Below are 25917 nucleotides of genomic sequence, written 5' to 3'. Positions count from 1 at the left end.
TTAAACTCTGCTTTCCAAACAAAAAGTTAACTCGCACCAAAGTTGATCTTCCCTTGGTTATCCACAATAATTTTGAATCTCTTGGCCAAGGCTCTCTGAATTTAGTAAAGGATTTTGCAAATGAAAGGATTATTTCAGGACATTAGGTTATTTAAAATTTCTGAGGAAAGCCAACAGACAGCAGGGACTCTCTGTGTCCCCAGAAAGAAAAGTTCGTTTTATTTCCACACAGTACGCACTCCAATGAACATCAGACATCCAACCAACCGGAACAACCATGATGGCACATATGCTTCAGATACAGTTACAGTACACATTACTGCTATTTAACAAACAGACATGAGAAGGACAGTGGGAAGAAATTAGGAATTTGGCACCAGAAGTGCTGTAAAAAGCAATATGGAGTATACACTTGCTAGTATACACAGTACAGCTAATATAATGTATTAACTGATTCAGTTTCATTTTAGCTTGAATGAATTACTCTCTGAGATAATAGGAAAATGGTAGCATGATTTGTCACTGCCTTTATTTTTGCACCAGACCAATTCCATTAAATAGAAAACTAATCCCTGGGCCATAATATTTTATGCAAAGCCTGAATTACTGCAGAATAAATTATAGTTTACCATGAAAAAGTCAGGTAAGTATGAAAATAAATACTGTCATTACAGAGCATTTTTAACATACTTCTTTGGCTGTGTTTAAATGTACCTGTGCCCCAAGAGCATATCGCGAAAGGAATTATGAAAAATGCATCTCCCTTTTTGGAATAGCCACATTTCTAATAACCCTCCAGAATGAATCAGTATAAGTCACTACCAGACTTGGGACTGTCACTTGGAGCATGTCATAAATCTTGTACTCACCGGACAGGTACACATTGAAACTCCTTCTACTTACCCTAGAATGATACAAGTCTGGTGAACTATATGGAATATAAGCAGTATGGAACTTCTTGTCATCATCCTCTTTGGCAAATAACGCAAGACATTACTACTTTTTATTTCCGAATGGCAGAGAAAGGATTTACTAAGATAAATTACTCATTTATTGAGCATACTATTGACAGCAACTACTTGTAACCATCCGATCAGAGTGCTCTGTCCTATTTTAAAAGCAATCAGTTTTGGAAGCAGCAGTGTCGTTAACTCTACTGCCACAAAATAAGGAATGCCAAAACCCTATTCCCAGTTGCATATAGCTCAGCCAGCCTTGTCACTGCAGTTATCTTTCTCATTCCTAATGGTCTGAAGTATTACCTCGGCTCTTTTACAGAGACGTCACAGTAGAAGACAACCACTTTGGCACTCTTACTTCCTATTTTTCTTTTCTGACAAGACACAGACAGAAAAAATGAGGAACCCTCATAGAAGCACAGGATTCAGAGCAGCTGAAAAACCCAAGTAAAGCATTCTCTGTTTTGCTTGAGGATTTCCTCAAGTGCATTTTTATATGCGAAATGCAGAAAAATGTGCTTCTGTGTGTTTCTTGTTCACTTTAGAAGACTATGTGCAACATGAATTCCTGTTCATTTTAATTGTTTTTTCCACTAGACCTTCTGTGGCCATGCACTACAACTGTCCAACCATCCTATGAGGAAAAATCTCCCGTTTGCAAAGCATGAAGTTCTTTCACTGGGCAAAAGCACCACCTATCTTAGAGCACAGAAAAATAAGAGAATAATAGCAGAAGTATGACACAATCAAAACGACAAGGCCATAAGAATCATATGCACAGCAGTATTTTGAATCACTATAAGCAAGACAAAGGAACAGGGCAAAAGATTTTGCTTAAATTGAACTGCGTAACGTTAAAGCCCAAAAGAGCTTTTTAGCTGTATGAATCCAGAGAAATGGCTGCATCACAGAAGTTATTATAAAAGAAAAATAATATATACTCTTTTTTGAAAAGCAAGGAAGTAAGAAGCTCTAAAGAAATATAAGATGAAGACAAAACAGTATTAAAGCTTCTGAGGGACAGACAAATACTATTATCTCTACTGATCAAAAGGCAGAAGATTAGCAATAAGAGGGACAACTTACAATGCAGCATATATTGAATATTGCTAAAAAGTTTTGCCAGACACACACATATTGGTGATACAAGTAAGACAATATTTTAATTCAAAGAAAGACCTGCCTAATGTGTCAGATATGAACCATCAGCATGAATACCGAAGTTGAATGTAGACTTACAAATGAAAGTAGAGAACCTTCAGAGGAAAATTTAAAAGAAATACAATACGGACTCTATAACTAAAAGAAAAGACACTCACAGGAGAAAAGGAGATTACAACTGGAAGAAGACAATCGTTGATATCTAAAAGATGAGCATGACAATCCTGGTTCTGAGGTTTGGCTACAGAACTGGTCCTCAGAGATTCTGATAAAAAATATTTCAGTAAAGTGCAACAGCTCTAAGATAAAAAAAAAATGGAATGGAGGAATTCCTGGTAGTTATTGCAAATGGTATGTTCAATGAACTTACAGATAAAAGCAACACACTAGACAGTATCTGCCAGAGCAATTAAGATGCTCCCCTTTGAGTGAAGTGAATGCTAGCTTCATTTCTGGTTTGAAAACATGATTTCCCTGATGAAAAAAGTGACAGAATAACATTCATGTTAAGGCTTGAAATTTAGATAATGTGGAGAATGATGAAGATTTTTGCTCTGAGAAGGCTATAGATGCCTGGCATGAGAATGGAGTTTCGTGATTTATAAGCCAGAGTTCTTCAAAGAATCTTCAGACAGAGTCATTTTCTGAAAATGATCCTCTGCATTAGTCACTTCAGTAGTGGAGGAAAAAAAAGTTATTTGGGAGGCCTCAAAAACATTCAATAAACTTAGAATACGACAGTAACTCTGGCCTGCCTACTCATGACTGGATATACTAACCACAAAATCTTTATCTTGAATGCCTTCTTTATAGGTATTGGCACATACTAATTTGCAATACCATTAAAGGACTGGCATAAACGAACAAACACCTGAACATACAGTAGAACATATCTGAAGTCCCTGAAGCCTGTCCTGTGATTGGATTTCAGACATAAGACCAATCTCTCACCTCAAAAGGCTTCACCCCACCCCATCCCCCTCTCCCTCCCCCATCCATGACAGAACTGGGAATCTAAGAAAGACCAAATGTACAAAAATGGAAGAGGAATCATGCTATGTTTAGCAAACAAAAATGGGTATTTTAAACTATTGGCATGGCATCCACACACAGAGCCAGCTGCTGGCTGAATATGAACTGATTGTTTGAGTTGAGCAGATCATCTATCTTTGGAGCGCCTTCCCAGGAATAATAATTTGCATTTTTTTTACCTTGCTATTGTAGGTATCTAGAATTTAGGGCAGCACTGTGCATAGCCATGAAGGTGTAACATGAAGTCATTAAAAATAAGAACATTCAAAGCTAATTAAAAATATCTCAAGTACACAGTGAAACCAATTATGTTCAAAAATCATTTCTGGATAAGCTAATATTTTCTGTTTTAAATACAAGTAACACCTTCCAAAGCAGCAGAAATGATGCATAATTGATGTACACATATTGTAAAACCCTGCACTAGATGTAAATTCATGTTCCACCTTCTGAATCACAGGGTTTAAAAAGCACAGGCTTACCCAAGTGAAATTTAAGAAGAGCTTTATATTCTCAGACCAAAGATACATCTCCTGCCACGCTAATGTCCTGACAGCCTATAAGAAAAGGACTGTGATAATTCCTCAAAGCGTTTCTGCATCTTCTGAAAACTTGCACTGCAAAATCAGCCTGCATCAAAATCAAAGTTTTTTCATGTAAGAGTTATGGAAGGATTTTCCTTCCATAATTTTTTTCAAGCTGCTTTCTGAATCTTTATAAAATATTACTATTCCCTGCTGTGACAAACAGTAGCACAACTTAATTACATATTTTTGAAGAACACATTTCCTTGCTGGTTTTGATACTTTTGCCTGCTGTGTTCATTTGGTGGCCCTATTCGCTGCTTCAGAATAGACAGTGAACAACCATTATTCCATATGTGCTTTCTCCATTTATTCCATGTGTATCACATCTTCATCACATTCCCCGTCAGTCAGCTTTTTCAAGTCTGAAAAGCTCCATCTATTTATTCACTAATTCTAGAGAAGCTTTTCCACACATCTGAGCACCCTACATGAATTCTATAACTAAAGGATCTGAAAATGTAAGTGGTCACATAGAGGCAGACTTTTCTAGGTACACAGCGACCTGCAACAATCAGCAACAATTCCAGTCACAGTCTGGAAAAAAAAGATCACAATGAGGCAGGTGATTAAATGTGGACAATTCCCAGATAGATTTACATTGTTGGAGCTGCTTAAAACTCAAATGCAACAAGACCCTCTGCAGTGTGATACAACGTCAAATCTCACCCTACTTTCAGCAAGGCACTGACTGGACAGCATCCCTGAGTTCCCCTCAAATTTCAATTATTCTGCAGTTCTGCAATATTCAGGAAGCAGATGCACATCAGTTTACACAAAGGCTGTTATTCTCAGTTCATTTGCTGGTAATTTCCAGCATATTTGGGGGGGTTGATCACTAAGTAGATTGTGTCCTGATATTTTCAGGCACGCTTAGACCTTATTTCGAATGGCAACTCAGAGTTCATTACTGGCAAATGTGAAACAAAGCACTGTCGCTACAGTCTGGTCTGCAGGAGTGGAATTAGACAATATAATGCTACTATTAAGAAAGACGTATCAATAATTCATGTAACTCGTAACAAGTCAAGGAATTTTCTCAGCTTACTCTCAAAAAATACATGCATTAATTCCAAATAAGCTTTTCTCCATTTGTGGTTACTTAAATGCATGTACATTTAGAGACTCCAGTGAAAGCAGGATAAAATGGGGAAAAAGTGGGAAGAGTAGACATTTATGCAAATATTAACGTATTAATCATAACGCTCGTGCAATGCAAGTGCTTCACAATTACCAGAATCTTAAAAGCGCAACAGTCTAGAAAGTCAGGGAGGTTTGGTTTTTGTTTTGTTTGTTTGTTTTTGGTCCAGAGAAACAGCAATGAAAAGGAGATTAAACAAGAGACAGGCAAACTATTTGGAAATGAAAACCTGAAACCTTCAGCTGATTTTACTTTAAGTCTCAGGTTTCAGCAAACAATCTGCAAAAAAGGAATACGAATACTCTGATTTGATACTCTGATTCCGTTTTGAATGACTAACAAAACAGAATGTAGAGTTAAATTATATAGTCTGCACTATATTTTCTGTTTTAATTAGAGTATCAAAGGACCAATTTTTCAAGCTATGTATGAAATGTCAGCAAAATGTCACCTTCATCTTCGAAATGATTAGTAAATCTTCCAAACACACAAATATGTATTAGAGGTCTTTACAGAAGCGGAGTACCTCTTCATGGTGGCTAGCAATAACATTTTTAGAGACATGGCACATTTTAATTATTATATACAAAACAGCTTTTTTATTAAAAAAAAATGATTTTGATTTCACTTAATTATCATCAAGAATGTCAACTGTGCTCTAGGGATTATGATGTGTTAATGCACATTTCCCAAGCTGAGGTACTGCAATCACGTCCAGCAGCTATTTTTGTGGAAAACAAAAAGTAGCCACACAAAAGCTTTTGCAAGGCAGGTAAAGAGGCACACAAAGTTCACTAAGCAATTCCTGTTTTGCTTAATAAAATATATCTATACCACCAATTCCTAATACATCTCCATCCCTTGACTGCATAATGCTGCAAAATAAAGAACTGATTATAGTAAATCTCCACCTGGAGCTCAGCAGAGGTAAGAAAAGGGAAAAAAGTGCTATGGAACAGCAGCTGGGAGAACGAGGAGTAAAACATCCTTGCAGACCCCAAGGCAGGTGCAGGAGGGAGGGCAGGAGGTGCTGCAGGCTGGCAGGCAGCAGCAGTTCCCCTGCGGGCTGTGCAGGGAGAGGCCCCTGGTGGAGCAGGCTGTCCCCCTGCAGCCCATGGGTCCCCCATGGAGCAGATCTCCACGCTGCAGCCCCCCCATGGGTGGAGGAGCCCCCGCTGGAGCAGGTGGATGTGGCCTGGAGGAGGCTGCGGCCCATGGAGAGCCCCCGCAGGAGCAGGCCCCGGGCCGGAGCTGCAGCCCGTGGAGAGGAGCCCACGCAGGAGCAGGGGGGCTGGGGGGAGCTGCCCCCACCCATGGGGGACCCGTGCTGAAGCAGTTTGCTCCTGGGAGATGGACCCCGTGGGACGGAGCCGTGTGGGAGCAGTGCTTGAAGAGCTGCTGCCTGTGGGCAGCCCCCGCAGGCTCAGTTGGGGAAGGACGGCATCCCTGGGAGGGACCCCACAGGGAGCAGGGGCAGGGAGGGACCCTGAGGGAGCAGAGGAGACGAAGCGTCAGGGACTGACCACAGCCCCCATTCCCTGTTCCCCTGCCCTGAAAAAAAAAACTTTTATCTTTCCACACACCCTTGCAGCTCACCAGCTGATGAACTAGCTGCTGGTCACAATCACCACCTGCCAGGACAACATCTTGCTCAGCGCTCTGGCTGTGCTGTTGCTCGAGAAATCCAAGAATCATCAGCCAAAGAGCAGTGAATGAGCTACTCCTGTTGTTCCAGGCAAGGAGTGACCAAAAACATCTGAACCACAGTCAAGAATGTATGTGACGTAGAAGTGTACAAGCACACAAATGCAGTTGGAAGATATTACACTATTTCAAATACTCTCCCTGTTTCCAAACATTCTCATCTTTCTAAGCCAAACATAATTTTTAGCCTAGAAACCAGAGTTTACGGTTTGGCCTGTACATACACACCCTCCTTTCTGTGAGATTTCATGAATGTGACTTGAAGTTTCAAGAATATAAACAAATTTTAAAATAGCATAAAGCTCAAGGTATATTAGAGAAAAAACATTAAGAGAACTTAAACATGCAAAGCAAACCAATGGTGTGGACGTTTTATGTTTCCATCCCCTAAACATTACAGTTTGTCAGACTGCTATGAAGAGCACATGCTTTAACAGCTAAAAGTACATCTGCATCCACAAACCATTTGAAGTTGACTAGCAGTTCCTTAGGAGTTTCTCTGATGCAAAGAGGCTAATTTTATTTTGCACTTTGTTACCATATACATCCAGCTGACAGATTCAGACGTGTGACCTAAACTCTACAGGAGAACAGACAGAGGGGGTGACACTAATGTTACTGCACTAGAGTCCTAATCAAGCTCAGCACTGGAGCTGTCACTTGAGGTGATGAAGTCTTCAATGTGAAATATGCTTTAAATTTGATTATATACATACATGTATGAACACACCCACACTGAGAGATCTTGCTATCTCCCTTTCAATTTCAGCAGCAAAACCCAAAAGCTAAGCTATTAAGAAAATTCCTGATAAGATAATGGAAGAAACAGATTTCTTTTAAATACACACAGATGTTACACTGCATTACTAATACCTGGACACTTTTCCAAGTCAGTTTTCCAAAATAAGCATGGCACATACACGATAAGCAGGTGGTCAGACCGAGTCAGCTTGGGTTTATGAAAGGCAGGCCCTGCCTGACTAACCTGATCTCCTTCTATGACACTTAATGGATGGAGGAAAGGCTGTGGATGTTGCTTACTTGGAGTTTAGCACATCATTTGACACTGTTTCCCACAAGCTTCTCCTGGAGAAACCAGCTGCTCATGGCTTGGACAGATGTACTGCCCTTTGGGTAGATGGGCTGGATGGCCAGGCCTGAAAGGTCACTGAACGGAGGTAAAGCCAGTCGGACCCCCAGTCCCAAGTGGTATTCCCCAGGACTCGTACCAGGGCTAATTTCAACATTTTGATCAACATTCTTGATGAGACCGTCAAGTGCACTATCAGTAAGCTTGACAATGACACCAAGTTGGGCAGGGGTCTGGATAGGCTGGACCGATGGGCTCAGCACGGCCAAAGGCCAGGTGCCACACGTGGGGCATAACAAAACCCACACAGCAGTACAGGCTCAGGCAAGAGCGTCTGGAAAGTTGCCCAGCAGAAAAGGACTTGGGGGTGCTGGCCGACAGCCAGCTGAACACGAGCCAGCTGTGTGTCCAGGTGGCCAAGAAGGCCAATGGCATCCTGGCCTACATCACAAATTGTGTGGCCTCTGGGACTAGGGAAGGGTTTAGTCCCCTGTACACAGCGCTGCTGAGACCGCACCTCGAGTGCTGTGTTCAGTTTTGGGCCCCTCTCTAGGAGTAAGTACACTGAGCTGCTCGAGTGTATGCAGACAAAAAAAAAACAACAAAGCTGCTGAAAGGACTGGAAAACAAGAACTTAGGAGTAATAGCTGAGGGAACTGGGGCTGTTTAGTCTTAATAAAAAGAGGCTGAAGGGAGACCTCATTGTTCTCTACAACTACCTAAAAGGAAGTTGCAGCAAGCAGGATGTTGGTCTCTTTTCTCAAGTGACAAGTGATGGGACATGCAGAAATGGCCTCAACTTGCACCAAGGTAGGTTTAGATTAGGTATCAGGAAGAATTTCTTCATGGACAGGGTGGTTATGCGTTGGAACAGGTCGCCGAGGGTGACGGTGGAGTCACCATCCTTGGTGGTGTCTAGGAGATGTGTGGATGTTGTGCTTAGGAACCTGTCTTAGTGGTGAACATGCTACTGTTAGGTGTTGATTGGACTTGATAATCTGAAGGGTCTGAAATGATTCTATTTGACTAAATTCTGATAAAACATCAGCTAATCAATTTTGCTCTGCCAGAGATGGACACCAGTGTAGAAAAGTTTTCATACACTAAATTTTCCACAAAAACCAGACAGACAGACTGTGGTTTTGACTCTTATCAGCAAATCACAATATTCCACAATTAGCACTTCCTCAATTGAATTCTAAAATTTTAGTTGGCCAGTAGATAGCTAAACTTTTAAAAACAGTTGCCATACAACTCAAACTAACAAATTTACTTAAGGACTAATAGAACTTCATTACAAACACTGAAGTAATGAACACAGATGAAGTCATCTCCTGCTGATGTATGTTCAAGACAGCCATCAAAATTAGACAGAAAAAAATGGTGAAAGACAGCTATATGAGCTAATAATATGAAGCCACAGAAACTCCAGGCTCTATTTAGCACAAACAATTGTACAATGTAGGTGGCTGAAGGACCAAACCACACACACAGTGCCCCAAACAATGAACTCAGCAGATTAAGCAGGTACAAGCACAACTTCCTGGCATTTCCACTTGAGCACCAGGAATGTTGAGCTATAATTCCTAGCAGTCTCTGCCATGGGTAGTAGCTGAAGTAAGGAAATGGTGCAGATCATTCACAGCTGTCACAGGCACATTGTCAAATCCCTGAAGAGCAGTGTACATGCCAAAAAATGCCACCTGGAGCTTGAAATGATCTTCACTAACCACAGGCTTAAAATAACAGTAGTAGGCTTGTCAAAAATCTATGCATACATACATATCCTGCAGACTGAGAAACAAAAGCAGCTCTCCTTTTTTCATAAATAGGAAAAAAAAAAAAAAGTAAAAAAAAAAAAAAAGTTATGGTTGTGTTAAACCTCCAAAAATTAAGATAGGAAGCCAAGCCACACTTCAACAAGGCACAACATTAACTGTTTCAATCCTTTTTTCCTGACATGCACAGGCAAAGCTCCTTCGGTCTCTCTGATAACAACAGCATCAGTATCCTGACAGCATGCGATCTCGTGCAGAGAATCTGGTAATTTGGAGGGTGGAGATCAGAAGGCAAAGAGAAAAATTACAGCATACAGCCACCAACAAGTAATTATTGCTGCCATGGAAGCTACTCTTAAGATGTTCCACAAACATACAGGGAAGAGTGAGAAAAAGTAAGGGGTCAATGAAAAGAAAAGTTTGAGAAATGAAAAACAAAGTTTCACCTATCCTCAACTCAAAGGTTCCCTCCAAAATGAGATTTTCTAAGAAGGGCTGTATATTTTTAGAGTTTTGCATTTCCTATCTAAAAGTGAAGAGACAGACTGACAACTGAAGCAACTATCTGGATGCTGTCATCAGCATAAAGTGAAAACAAGCTAGGCGAACAAGAGGTCTGTGGTGCCTTGGTCAGCCAGGAGCAGGCAAAGAGGTGCCCTGGTCAGCCACCAAGGTAGGCTTGTCTTTGCACAACTCCTTATTTTATATTCAAAGAGCCAGCTTGAATTTGGTTGGTTTATAGTCTCAAACACACACTGTAATGTCTGCTGAAGAAATGTGTCTGACAAATCTAGTGGTCAAACTCAGATTTTAGGCATTTAAACCCAGGGAAGTCTGGTCTCTGGAAAAGGACTAGAGGCATCCAAGCAGCTATAGCCTGAAGTACCAACAGCTGTTAGAGGAACAACAGCCGGAAGTCAACACCTAAGGAACAGAGACCAAGACCTTGTAATTCACAGATAACTGCATGTCCTTACAGGGTTCGCAGGACAGCAGGAACCCAACACTCAGTCACTGCATGACCCCCAGACCCTAAACAGGGACTTGTGACCCAACTTCAGCCAACCCACAGAAGACAGGACTCCGTCAGGGGCCGGTGGGGAGCGCTGGCAGGAGGACCCAGGTTTTCCCCTGGACTCAGAGGAGGTTCCTGGAGGCCTATGAAGAATCCAGTCTCCCATCACCCACTGTGTGAGCTCATGAGAGTTGCAATGTTGGCAAGTTTATTAACATACTAACTGGTTTAAGGAAACATTTATTGGATTCTGCACTCTCCACACCACCACCCAAAAACTGGCACCTACCAATGAACATCTCTCTCATGGCTGGCATGACTGACTCTAAAAAAGCCACCCTGGCAAACGCTGTGCCAAGAGACTTGAAATAGCATTATACAAATTATGTGGTCTGACAGCGTTTTAAAACATTTTTCTTCCCCCAGTAACTAGTGTTATTAAATATGAACTGGCAATTCTGTTCTGTTTTGACCGTCGCATTGTGAGAGAATACATCCACTTTATTACAGTAAGATGGAGCTTCATGGAACTAGCCCTGAACAACTTCAGAGAGACAGGACACAACAGGCTCAGCATCACCATTCACATTAGCTGAATAAAAGAAAAAAACTGACACTTTCACAAACAGGAAGATTTTGTAGCATGCCCAGATTAGAATTTCATCAGGTATTTCTATCTGACAGCTAGCACAGCCAGAATTTGATGTTTGTTTTTGTTTTTCACAGATCCCTGCACCGCTTCATTAATAAAATCAACCTGCATATTGAGAGATAAAATGATGCAACAACTTCATGACAGCTGCAACAGACAACTTCTGCAGAGCATCTGAGGTAGGCTTAAACGAGAAATGCTTGTAGGACACCAATTTAAAATTAAGCTTTTTTGTCTATAAATAATACATACTGGCGTAACTACTAGTAATTTGTTCAAAACAGATGCATATAATGCACAAATAGCCAGTATTTTTTCAAATGAAGGAAGAAGCAAACTAACATAGTGTCAGAAGTTTCTACACATTACATAAACATTTCTGCAAACATTTGCCTATTTAAACAACAGATGAACAAAAACGCAAGCCCCATAAATAGACAATGTTCAAATCCTGCTCCAAATATAGCCTACAGTTGGTTGTACTCATGTCATATCGAATATCACAGCTGTATAAATCACAAACACAAAGGAGACCGTTCTGAAAATACCGACATCAAAGAGGAAAGATTCAGCCTGTAAGTCTCAGTTATGGTACCAGAAACAGCTTTCAGTCCTATCCAAAGTAAAGAGCACAAACTGCATCTAGCACAAGGAGCCCAATTAGGTAACGCTTATCCTGTAGAATTCCAGAACGGCTTTGGGTCGTTATGCTCAGTGGTCAAGAGAAGAAATCTTTCACTTGTCTTAGTCATTACTTGCTAGAAGGTGAATATCCAGCCCAGGGATCTCTTCTGAAAATTCATCAGTGATTCCCATACAGCATCCTCAAACTGCATGTCAAATCAAAAGCAGGCTGGTCTTCTTTGTGACAAAAGAGGCTTCTTTTGCTTCTCCTTCGCCTCCACCCCCCAAAAAAAGAAACAATACTTACTCCGAATTATGAGTACAGCTTTATGACTTAATGTTTCAACTTCGTAAGTATGCTGAAGGAAGTAACTAAAATGATACTTCAGTCATCTTGATCGAAAATCCTCACCTTCTCATAAATTTTCAGCACATATTGTAAAGCTACATCTCATTACTACACTATCCCTGAGATATTACAATGCAGCGATCAAATTCCAGACTCAATGATCCATAAAAACAATGCTAACTTGCATTAATTAATTAATTAACACACAAAAGTCCCACAGACTCAACAGATCTACCAAACAAAAGCTGCAAATGTTTAATGTGCACCAAGACTCACTAATAGAGGGCCATGGATTTGGGTACAACCACACTGGCTCAAAGCAGGGCGTGTGTAACATTAGTGATCAAAAAGAGGATGTTTCACCAGCAAGAACAGCCTCAGAAGAAAACAGTCACATTTTTAAGAAAAATCTACTTAATCACACAATACAAAAACTATCTGAAGATGAAACATCTTTTTATTAATGGTATCTATGTAGTTGTCACAGAATCAGAGAATACTTTGGGGTGGAAGGGACCTTCAAGACCATCAAGTTCCAACCCCCTGCCACGGGCAGGGACACCTCCCACCAGACCAGGCTGCCCAAAGCCCCATCCAGCCTGGCCTTGAGCACCTCCAGGGATGCGGCATCCACAGCTTCTCTGGGCAGCCTGTGCCACTGCCTCACCACCCTCTGAAGAATTTCCTCCTCATATCTACTCCAAACCTACCCTCTTTTAGTTTAAAGCCATTGCCCCTTGTCCTATTACTACGTGCCTTTTCATGTATTAGCATAGCCTGTACCTTGCAACAACAATCATTAAATAAGTACTATTATACTGTAACAAGATTCTCCTACAAAACACCTACAATTCCCACTCATAGCTCCATCTTTATGTCCACACCAAGATCACATAGTAACAGCTAATTTTTACATCAAACTAGGCAATATAAGCAAGCTACATTCCTACCAGCTGTTCTGAACCTCCATTTTCCTTGAGGAGAGCTGTTCATGTTTCAAACTAATGAAAAGCCATACACCTAAAAGATATATATTTAAACAAAAGTTACTTTTACTTTTCATTTATTTATTTTAAGAACTCTCCAAGCAACTCTTCTCTCACTTAAAAAAAATGCAAAATTCAAGTTCTGTTGTAGCACAATGTTATTGCACACCTGGGTGTAATGACTGCTCAGTCACATGAGATCCTTTTACATCAGCTTTGCTTCTCTTGAATTGTGACAGTCTTTGCTCACTCAGAATGAATTCAGCATAACAATTAACAGGTCCTCTGTTCTAGAAAGCTGCTAGCAGATAAGATTAAAATTCCAGGTCACCATGATACAGAAACTGTCAAGACTGTCAAGCATCTCTTTTAAGTCCCCCTCCCAACATATTGAAGCTTCCATTTCTGTCTCCTACCTACAGTTGTTTTCCTTTTTATCACAGTCAGTAACTAGATGCTAAATACAGGTTTCCAGACTACGATAATTGCAGTCACATTAGCCACTGTGAAAGTTTGCATTTTTGCAAAGTTTTGGCAAAACTAGGTAAATTTGATTTAAAGGGGGAATTGCAACAGTTCATATTACATGTAAACCCAAACACTGAGCAATTTTATTTTCTTGTAGTACCTCAGTCCAAGATTTAGAAATCAAACAAGTAATCCTGAGGCCCACCAAAACCAAAACTTTGCAGATATAGTCCAGGCCGTATCACATGCATCCTGTATTTTTCCTTAACATACTATTTATGCTTTCATATAACACCGGATGAATCACTGTGGCAACACATACTGAAAAAGGCAAAGTCCAGGTTTCAAGGAAACATTCTCTCTATAGGACTTCTGCGAACACTGACAACATGTAAAATATTACATGCATGTTCAAATTTGCAAGTCTGTTCTTTGTGCGTAGGACAACCAGCCTGATTTCAGCCCAGCCCTGGGTGCTGCACCCTTGCCTGAGCAAGTTACCTGTCTCCAGCTCCATCTCTGGCTCTGCCTCCTGGACGGATCCCTCACTTGTATGTTGTAGCTTTCTCCAGTCCTGTGTTTGGCTCTGACCCCCTGGAGGGGCTTTGGACCCATGTCATAGCCCTGTCTTCAGCCTTGTTTGACTGCCTTTTTGTCTTCTCTGGATTCTTAGATGAACCCTGAACCCAGTTCATTGCTCAGTTGTTTCTGAAGCCACTCACAGTCCCTCATAAAAGCACCTGTTTCTGACCCCTGTGCTCAAACCCTGGAGCACAATGCTGTATTGATGAGGGCATTGCCACTCTGGGGTCACTTTCTTCTCCAGGATCACCCATAGCTGACCCGCACTGCAACCTAACAACTATTTAGGACCTGTGTCCCAACGTATCTCTTGATATTGGATGTAAGAAGTTTTACAGTGAAATCAAACCTCAATGAATAACACCAAGAAGATGACTTCTCATTAATTTGATTCCCATGTATCAGAAGTTACTCTGATACACTAACAAAGTAAGCATCTATAATTGCATTTCCCTCAAAATGTCATGTTTGTAAATCCTAGTAAAATTGCCAAAGGTTATTAAGAAGTCAAATGAAATACATGTATCAACTCCTTTTAGCAAGTTCCTAGAAGGGTTTATAGAAAAGAAACTATGTTACTATGAACTCTTGTTGCTCATGTAAATCCTGATTAAGAATAACGGGGCCTGTTACAAGCACATGGTATAGGGATTATCTAATTTCATCATCTATTAGATGTAAAACTTGTTCCCAAGAACAATGTCGTCTGTTTTTTATTTGGCTGAGAGAATCATAAGGATTTCTGAAAGAGGACAGATCTTTTTTTTTTTTTTTTTTTTTTTGCAGCAAAGGTCTTTTCTTTAAATGTACTGAGTGACTAAAGGAAAGTTCAAGGCAAACAAATCTTTCTTAGCTACTCTATCTTTAAGTCATGGGGATTTTTTGTTTTAATTGGGTTGTTTGCTTGTCTTTTTTTTGTGTGTGTTTTGTTGTTTTTTGTTTTTTTTAAAAGAGTTGTACGGATTTCTGTCCTTCTAATTTCCAGACAATGAACCCTTGTTTCCTGCAATTAAAGGCTGACAAAAAGAGAAATTTTTAAAAATTATTTTCTTGCAGAAAAACTTTATATTAACTTTTAGAAAACAGGCCTGCTTTTGGCCCATGCAAACTTATAGAATAGGAATATATATATATATTAAAGTAACTCACAGTTCCAACAGTGCAAACAATCATTTTTCAAAAATGACTCTTTTCCATGCATCTTGAATACTGCAAGGTGTTTTTTTTTTCTTCTTAGCATGATGACCTTAGTTTCTTAAACTCCTGGATATCTACTGTTATCTTGATGTAAATGTCATTGCCTCTCTCACGCTACCAAATACAACAGTCAATTAAAAATGTTTTCTGTGACCTGTTTCTGCATCTTCGTAAAAAGAAGCTGAGACAAGTAATCCTGGGATTTTTTGACTGGATTACAATGACTAACACATCTCACATGGTATTTTTCCTCTCCTACCATTCAAGGCATTTTTGATTCAAGAACTGAAAAGTGCCTGCAGGAAAGTAGGCTTCATCTCTGTTTATTAGTCTCTTCATGGCTTAGAGAATCCAAGACATCTACATGGGGCTGACATACTCAGTCACAGCCTGAGGTCAGACAGTAAACTTTAAGCAATCTAAAACTGTCAATTAATGTTGATGTACAACCACCTGGATCCCATGTTGACCTGAAATGTTTCACATCTACCTTACTGCAGGATGACACACAGAAAAAAAAAAGCGACATCTGAAACATAGATTTTATCATTTACCCCACAATTACATTAAAGATCACCAACAATGAAAAATACAAATTAGAACAAAAAGTGATCTGACCTGTATCATAAGGGTAGTGCTTTGAGAATTTGATTAGACTACTGTTCTGATTCCTCATTTTGTTGCAGGGAAGAGCTTCCCCACATGGCAGAAAAGAGGAGTAGCAGCAAAACAACCCATAAAATTGTACTCTTCAAATGTGACAAACTAACAGCAGCACTCGATTAAAAGCATAAATTCTAATTCAAATAAAGTATCATATACCAGACTTGAAGACTTTCAAGAGCATTATCATTGGCTTTAAGAATGAGGGCATTTTCAACCAGACATGGAAAAAAGAAGAAAGGAGGAAAGGGAAAGAAAATGGAAAAAAAGGAAAGAGATTACAAATACCTAGCAAATGCTACCATGTTATTTCTTTGTTACCTAAGGGCCTGTGTGTTACCTCTGAGAAGTTAACAATCACGATTAATCAGTCAAATCACTATGAAAAACAAATAAGGAGACAATGATGACAATTTCAGCAGAGAATTACTATTTTCTTCCCAACACACACAGAATTATCCCAATACATACTGAAACATACGCTGGATAACAGTATGTGGCTTCTTTTCAAAGTGAAACTTCTGAGTAAAGCTTTCCTAATTCCCAGGGAAGATTTTGAATGAAATAACAAATGCCCCAGGGGTATACATTGCTGCAACACTAGCCTGATGAACGCTTCTTCCTTAAGGAATTTTGAAAGCTCTTGAACTATATTTGGCAGTTCAAGAGAAGTGTATGTACTTCAGAGAAGTACATACATTCTCCTTCATCCAGAGAGGGTACACTAATTCTGCATTTCAAATATTCTGAGAGTTTTGTTTACTCTGAACAAGTTACCCCTCTCGATTCCTCCCAAAGTTCATTCACACTTCTAATTTTGCGTCTTTATGTATCAGAGACTAGATTATTGCTCAACCCTTTTTTTCCAGGTAATTTCCTTAAGAAATGTATAATTTCAGTCCTAGTCTATCAAAAGATTACTGTCAGATTAATCTTTTAGTTCATACGTTTCCAGGCATGTTTACTGCAAAGAGGCTCAGAAGCTTCTTTAGCTCTTATCTCAAATTCTGGACCAGTGAGTGTTACTACATCCACTCAGGAAAAAACACAGCTGAGTTTACCTGTTTCTTGTGTTAGCATCTCTTTGTGGATTGTTCTTCCTCTGATGTATGTCTACCAGGCAGGTAGGACTTACAGAGAAACAGAAGCTAGAATATACTCTTACAGCAAGAACAACAGAGTTCATTCCCCACACTTGCTATGAGCATCTGACATTTGGTGTATTTTTGCTCCATGTTAAGTTCTGTCTGTGAACCAGAAACACAAGTCCCAGCCAGCGAGCTCTGGAAAGCAGCCCAAAGCAAAGATCACTTAGTTGAACTCCATCTGTCCAGGAATCCAACAAATACAACTGTTTATTTCCAAGTCTTATAAATTAATAGGCACAATTTCTACAACATGACTGCACTGGCAGTCTTTCATTTCCTGAGACAAAAATCAGAAAAAGGATAGGGATACCAATGCTGCATAAACTTTGGCCCTGTTTCTATTGACAAGGAACTTCACAACCTTCAAATAACGCAGAAGCCTACAAGGTACAGAAATGCATAGATCAAGTAACTGTGAAGGACTCCCCTACCAGTTCATAATAAACACTGTCACATATAATCTTAGTTTTATATAAATGTCATGAGACACATATTAGACAAGGGAGCTGTTGGTGTTGCAGTACAAAGCAGAGAAATGCCTTAATTCTTCTGAGTCACTAAGAAAAAAAATTCCAGCTCTACCATCAAGCTTTCTGCTGTTGTTGCAGTGGTCTGTCACAGAAGCTAACTGCTTCCCTGCATCTGTTTGAAAATCAAGATTCTATATAGCTTTGGACAATATGGGAAAATGAGACTCCCTAGAGCACAGCTACTCCGTGATACATTTAAGGGCCCTATGACACATCATATAAAACTCGTTTGACGAAGCATGTTTAATCACAGTCAACTCTTCTAAATGCTGTTTAGTATCTATGTAACCACCTTGAAAAAGTTGAAGAGTTGCAAATTGATTAAATTTGTAAATTACAATTTTAACAAGAATCCTAAAAAATAAATGCCTTAAATCCAAGCCTGCAGAGGAATGTAAGACAAAAAACAATTCTAGGACAATTGGTTTGTTGATCACACTATGAGAAGGAACACTGATTCGTGGTATCTGCAAAGCAGAGATGGGAATACAATGCACTAACACCAGCAAATTAGGAAAATAAGTACTTTAGCACTGTTTTGTGCATCTGTTTTTTTCTTCCGTAACTACTGTAAAATATTTTTTTTTTTTTTTAATATTTACCACAATTTTCACCGGAAGCTGACATATCTTACTTTTAAAGCAACCACCAAGACTAGGATCTCTGAAGCCTTTTAAAAAGGAATAACAAATAGTAAAAACACTGAATTTCAACAATGACGTGAAATTTTATATCCTATTCCTTTTGCATACTTCTGCTACAACAGCTATAACAGGAATTCAGAAATGTAAAATCTCATGCTGGTAGCTATGTTCTGTTATCCCACTGCATACAGCGTTAAGTATGGCATTCTCCAGCAATGATGCATTGGTAGTTAACACATCCTACCAGCTGTATGATGATGCTTCAGCTTCCTTCTGTCCCATTTACCTATCCTGAGTTCATGTTAACAGAGACTTCACAGTCTCTTTCCTTCTTGTCCGTATTCCAGATGCCTTCCATCCTGACAACCACACTGGACTGAAAGTCCTTTAAAGAGCATACAGAGAAAGTGCAGTAACTTTGTGCTGTTGCTCCATAAGCAGCAGAACTGTGCAGGTCCTTTGGTTTGCTTACAAGCTGCTGAAGATCATGCATTAGGGACTTTCTACACCACTGTTGTATTTTACCATTTTAAAAAAAAAAAGCACCTCTTCAGATTATTTAGGGTATTAGAAACATGAGAACATGCATTTCTTTCCCACCACACTTCTGAGTCTCATCTCTACCTCTTTTAAACACATATAATGATCAGAAATGTAGATTATTCAGTCATAACTAGTCTTTTGGCACTGAGCTCCACCTGCTGACAACTTTTTCCAGCATTACAGAGCTTGCATACCAAGTCTCAGTTTTACCAGTGGTTCCAGTATAATGCAAAATATAGTTTATATGAACCATGCCTATGCTGAAATAATAATATGCTTTCTAAACAGGACCTGAAGTAGTGCCAATTTAACTCCCACATGCCCTGAAGTGATGCATTCTATTAAAAAAAAAAAAAAAAGCAAAACAAAACACTAAATAGAAATCAGAAAAAGTAAATACATATTTTTAAAGATACTGGGTTTGCACCTTCACAATATTTGTTTCTGTCATTTAGGAAAATAGGAAGAGACATTAAAATGGCACACAGACTTCACTGTATGGATGCTAAACAAAATTAATTACTATTTTGTATTATTGTTTGGTATTAAGTCTACTGCAAGGCTTTTGTTCTCCCTGAAGATTTCTTGTTCTGTAACAATATTCAAGTCAATACTGATCTTCTAATTGTAAAGTCTTACCATGAAATGCAAACCACCATTGTTATACTTAATTACTTCAGCAAATTTTACACTGGCACTGCAATGTTCCAAATATTCTTGGTGTTTTTATTTCTAATCAGATGATTAGATGCAATAGGGATTTCTTTGTTTTAATTGTGGTGGACTATTACCACACTCTGTTGATCCAATTAATAACAAGAAAAACATACGTATTTTAAGAGAAACGACAATGCAAGCATTCATTAACTGCACACTGAAAAGCTAGCTCAAGCTTCCAGTTAGTTTCTGTAAAATGACATAACGTAATAACTTGGATACTACATTATTTTGACAAAAATATAATTTTTTTACTAGGAATGATCAACTACTACACAATGTCTACCTCCCTACTTCATATAAGTATAGAAGAACAAGTAAACTATAATTCTCCTGATTACATTGGGCACAATATTGCAACTGCAACTATTCTAAGGAACTTAAATATCTCTAACCATGCAAGAGCATGGTTATCCCATTATAAAGCTATAAATGTTAGAAAATAGAAGAGACAGTGTGGTGTGGTGTTTTTTTTTTCATATAGGATGCCAGGATCGTTGAATACAATCATTCAGGATTTTTTCTTATTCTTTGCTATAGTATCATGACTGAACAAAACAATCATCCAGCAATTTTCTGTTTTCTTAAAATGTGTGCATGAACAACAAGATAGAGCTAACAGTCTGCAAAACGTAAGCTATATTCATGAACCCAAACCATACAGAAGACCAAAAAATATGAACCTTCCTACAATTCAGAGACAAAAAGGAACAAGGAAACATAAGAAGCTATAAAATGGCACACAGGTAACATAAGCTTGTCTATAAAATTCTATCAGTGTTTCACAACTGCATTCCTTTTTAGTGTCCTACAGTACCATAACCTACTGTAAGAGATGGGAAACAAAACAATTTGCAAACTATTGCTCCATGAAATTGGCTGTATTTATATGATACAATACAAATACTTCATATAAACAGGACCTCAACTTTTTAATTTAAAATCACCAAAAAAAATCCAGTTGTGATTGAATACTTCTAAATACACTTCATATGCATGCTCGCAATACAAGCCAATACAACATTTGTCATTATTAAGAATTTTTAAAATATGCATTTACAATGAATTTTCCAAGGGGAATAATAACTACAATCAAATGTAGGCTCAGACTACACTTAGATTACATGGCTTTAGATAAAAAGGAGAAACCTAAATACATTTATAGTTGAGGAAACAATGATCCTCCTGAATATGCCAGGATAAGCATCAGCAGCAAGAATGTTCCATTTCTGATCATTTATCGCCTACATAATTTTAAGGACTCTTACTGAAAAAGAAAAAAAAAAAAAACCTACTATGCAAATTGACAGGATGCTTATTTAAATACACAGCTCATCTGACTGTTACTTTTCTGACTGAGAGGTCAAGTCTTCCCTCTTGAATATGTCTTTATTTTTTTTTGAAAAAACATTGAAAGAAATGGAACAAAGTTTTATTAAGTTAAATTGCAGTTCTACCTACCAGTATTTAGTCAGTTTATTAGCACGGGATATCAACTTATTAGTTAAACAAAACTTAAGTGGTATTTGCCTGTCTTGAATAACTCACTCATGGGAAAACACCCAGCACTTAAACCATATCAATTTTTCATGATGTATACAAATCACAGTACTAAATTCTCTGGAGTCAAATTAACAAAAATATTGTTATTCTTGGCACACTTAACATATGTGAGAATATATTTCTCTCGTAATTCTAAAAATCTCAATATAAGTCTCTTTCAGCCAAAAGAAAACTTATCATAGATAACTTTCATTCAAAAAAAATCCTGAGGTCAAAATTCTATATAGCGTACATATATACGCAAGGATTATTTTCTCCTACACACCAAAACACAAGTTTGGACACCAGAAGAAAGACTTTAGTAACCTTGAAGTGGGGTGGAAAAATACCATTCTACCATTTAGACTGCTCAGGCAATATTCAGTAGCACTACTGCAGGTTAGTAGAAGAAGCTAACAAGATCGCCTACCTCCAAACAAACCCTAAGCCTCATGTTCTTTAACAATCATTTTCCTGATCCATCCCATTCTCTTTACTCATCATTTTGTGTATTATCATCTCCTCCTAGATCATGGTATGCATTCACGTTGCACAAACTAATGTTTTGTAACAATGAAAATGGACAGTGTCTTGTAAGTATTAAACAAATGTAGTGGCATTAAGAAAACACTGACAGTTAAGTATAACTGTAGGAATGCAGAAAAAAGAACTCAGTTCCACAAATAGATAGAGAAAACAAAAGCTTTCCTCTCAAAGACAGACATTTCTTCATCACTAGTGCTCTGTGGACCAAAAGAAGGCTGGCTAAACCTCTAAAGAAAACAAGTCACAAACACCTCAAATATGTCAAACCTCATCCATAAAAGCAAACACTACTGACTGTCCCTTTAGTAAACAGGTAACAGTTGGGTTTTTTTGTTTGTTTGTTTATGTGGCTTACTGTCTCTCCACATAGCTGCACAAAACTGAGAAAAGGAAGTCACAAAACATTAGCAAAGTACTTTTAAAAATTACATAGTGTCTCATCAAGTAGAACAGTAAGTTTACTTTGATTATCAAGAGCATGTAAACATTTAAAAATAAGTTGCAAAGAAACAAACGTTAGTTGAAAAGAATTATTAGAGTATGTAATATTAATTTCTAATTTACACACTGTATGCATTGATTCCAACAGCTTTTACTGTTAGTTTTCTATCTACATCTGTGAATGTATTTCTTCAACACAGCTGACAAAATTACCAATAGCTACTCAGTCATGTTCATTAAATCTATTTAAGGATTTACACTTTTAATTATAAAGCAATCTAATGAGAACCTTAGCACAAAGGGTATGGAAGGCCAAATAAAGTCTACGGACATACACAAAGTATTAGAATTTATTACATCTTAAAAAAATAAATAAATCACACAACTGAATTGTTTTTCTAAACAACTAAGTCTCCATAAATGCAAAGTGAAGTTTATTCACTTCAGTTATCCATGTAAATGTATGTCTTGAGCCTCTCATCTCAGGTCCAAAGTACAATAGCACAGCTGCACAATTCAGTAAAACTTACCATAGAAGTGACTGATCTGGCATCTTCTTCATAATTCACTACAGGTGGTGGTTCTTTCCCATCATTCTCCTGAACCTTTTGTTCCAGTAGTTCTTTCTGGGCTGCAAATTTTGCCTCTGAGCATCTTAATTGCTGAACTGTTTGCTTAAGTTCTTCCAGTGCTTGCTTTTGGCTCAACAAAAGAACAATACTGCAAAGAAAAATAATTTTAAAATGCACATGATTTAAAATGGTTACTTTGCTTTACAAGAACTATAAAGAGAAAGTATTTTCAATACTGGAGATTGCTTTTTGGTGTAGGGGTTTTTTTTTCATCACTTTATCTACTCACTCAATGAAGGAAATTTTATTAAACTTTTATAAGAGCATGAAAATTCTTCAGCAGAGTTATTTGTTGAAAGACATAAGCACGTGAAGCCAATATTAGAAAATTCTCAAAGCTCCAAGACAAAAAAGCAATATATTTTACTTTGCCATTAGTTTTCTTATTTCAATCTGTAACAAAAATAATAAATGCAGATACTACTACTTTCATCCACTGTTGACTGAATTTATAACCACTAGGGTTCCCCATCCTTTAGAGAAGAAACAGACTTTTAGATTATGATTTCCAGTGATGAGAAACCCACTGCAATCCATACAGTTGTTGCGATAAGCATTATCAATATACTGAGTGTAAGGATGAGGTTAATAAATTGGCCCAGCCTAAGGTTAGAGATATCTGTTGTCTCTGTCTTCAAGACTGAAAGAAGACTCTGCTGCTTAAGTATATATTTTGGACTATAGACAAGTAGCTGCTTAACATTCTTAAGCTAAATAAATTGAGCTCCACAAGTAACTAAAACACTTTTTTTTCTCTCATCCTTGATGTTTTTGTTTTTGTTTTTTTTTTTTTCACTCTGCTCTGAATATCCCTCTGTTTCTGCAATATGTACTGAAACTGGATCCCATATTCTATTTGTGGTCTTACCTATACCACCATTACATAGTATTTTTCCATTAATGGATTCAGAAATGACAGGAGCATTTTCAAATTACCCTTCTTACCTCCAACCCTATTCCTAATGCAGAGCAACGGCCACCCTCAACTACCATAAGCTTTCCTTTTTGTTTGTGTAAGTTTACATTTTGGTTAGCCTCTGGTGGTTAGACCTCTACAGGTCCCTTCCAAACTCAATCACTGATCCTGTGATACATTCGGATAGATTAAAACACCGCTAGCCAAGCACAATAGAGAACTCAGTTGGAGCTTACTAGTGTGTCACCTCAACTCATCAGTTATAGTTTTCTTCCAGGTCAGTAACTCAGACTAACAAGATTCAGTTAGTTATGTTTTATGTCCACTTTCCAGTTTTCAGCCTATTTATCGACTCTTCTTTATTTGAGAGATTTAATGCCTCCATTCTTACACTGACAGACTTCAAACTGTTACCTTATAAAAAAACAGCTTGTTAAGGACCCAAGATTGTCCTTTCTCAAACAACAGTTGCAGCACTGAAAACTACTAATCCATTTTTGTGCTGGAAACAAGCTTGGAATGAAAGAAAAAGGTAGGTGGCCTTCAAGCAGACATCTACATAAAGAGACTGTACTTGTCTCTTACCACTCTCCTGTGCTGCAATCATCAAGGTTTCCACCTTCGTTGCAGGCAACTGGAGAGACATTTGAAGAAACTCCACACAGAAATAAATAAATGCATAACTAAACAAAGCCCCAGATCCTTCAGCTTTCCTAGAAATGAATGAAGTTGAGTCTGGGGGACACCCAGAAGGATGTAGACCTGTGTGTGTAAAAGCAGAACGTCCTTCTTACATTGACACTGTCAAGTACAAATTCAGTTTTAAGAGCATGAAATGACAGTACTAAAGAAATGCTAGAAAGCTGATTTCCTCATTTGGAAAACACAAGAGATCAATTAAATGAAGATGGCCATAAGAAAGCTCTTCACGTTAAGCTATCAAAGAACCCCCACATTCAACTTAAAGACACACTACAAAACAGACAATCAAGCAGGTACCTAGATGGCTCTGTTGCCCTGAGGAACTGCCCAAACACCAAAGATGGACAGAAAATGCCCAGCAAAGAAGAGCATCCATGGTACAACATGGACAACCGTAATAGCACTCCAACTGAGCCTAGAAACACGGTCTAGAAAGAAACAAGAGTTCTCACAGTCTGAAAGCACAGATGAAGGAAGTCAAGGACCAGGTCTACTGAGAACAAGGGCATCGAAGAAGATTGCAGTACTATGTCCCTCTGTACCTTTGGGATAACTTCTGGAAGACAGACACTCCTGTGAGCTCTCCCCCTTTGGAGAAAAATGGAAACTTAGAAATTATTCCTGGTTACGACCTGAGCAGATACTGAAGGATTTTTCATTTGCCCTGGCAAAAACAAATGTGTCTCACATTATTCCTGCTTTAGAAATGAAACTGGTTGTTGTGCTCATGAACAAGGTTCAAGTAGCTCTGTCGACACTGCCCACAAAACTACTGGAAAATCCATAAAAAAAAAATAATTAAAAAATTGCAAGGCTTATCAGTTTTGCACATCCACAGCTTCAATTGTGTCCAAAAAAGCATGGGAGACCTTACTCAACCCTGTTGTTGACACAGTAGCTGCTCTGCCATAACTTGCACATGTAAACACTGGATGTGGAATAGGCATAGCCCGAACACACTAAAATCCAGAAGTCTTAGATGACAAAATTATTCCTTCACAAACTATCCTGAGACAGATGATTATTCAAACAAGTTCTGAAGTAATAAGAACCATCTGTCACTGGCAGGAAAAGATAAAATGTCATATCCCCAGAGATGTGCACTGTACTAAGCTACCAAAGAAACTAAGCCCTTACAACCAGTCAAATGATCACTTGTATGGAAAGGATGAGCATGATGTACGAAGCCACAACTGGAGGACCCAAAAGCAAAGTTCATCATGAGACTGTGGATATTTAAAAACATCACACAAAGGGATTAATAATCTCTCCTGAAGACAGTGTTCTTCATCTCACTATGGGAGAGGCAAAAAAATAAATAAATCTCCCCGTGACAATATGGCCTTTTGCCATCAGGAAAACTTTGGAGAATATACCACATCAGCTAAAATGTCAGTAACCTGATTGCTAAGTGGTTACAACTCATGATCCAGAGATAAGACATATCCTAGATATTGAAACTCCAGTGCTACTTTCTCTTTCCTAGACTGTGGCAAGACAAATACCAGGATAACTACCTGCCTTTTTGCCCAAATCTGTCAGAGAACGTTCACCAATCCATCTATCCATAA

At 38.5% G+C, this 25917-nt stretch overlaps 1 protein-coding gene across 6 annotated transcripts in view; it reads right to left on the bottom strand.

Annotated features, from left to right (window-relative positions):
• Positions 1-25917, bottom strand: part of FER (FER tyrosine kinase) — a 187366-nt gene that overhangs the window by 110964 nt on the left and 50485 nt on the right. For all 6 annotated transcript variants that reach the window (XM_068666029.1, XM_068666033.1, XM_068666035.1 and 3 more), the window contains one exon: positions 22627-22816. In XM_068666029.1, the coding sequence (XP_068522130.1) occupies positions 22627-22816 (190 nt within the window). The remainder of the gene's footprint in view (positions 1-22626; positions 22817-25917) is intronic.

This window comes from Anas acuta, chromosome Z, assembly GCF_963932015.1.
Source record: "Anas acuta chromosome Z, bAnaAcu1.1, whole genome shotgun sequence".
Lineage (NCBI taxonomy): Eukaryota > Metazoa > Chordata > Aves > Anseriformes > Anatidae > Anas > Anas acuta.
This window is presented reverse-complemented; position numbering and strand designations above follow the sequence as displayed.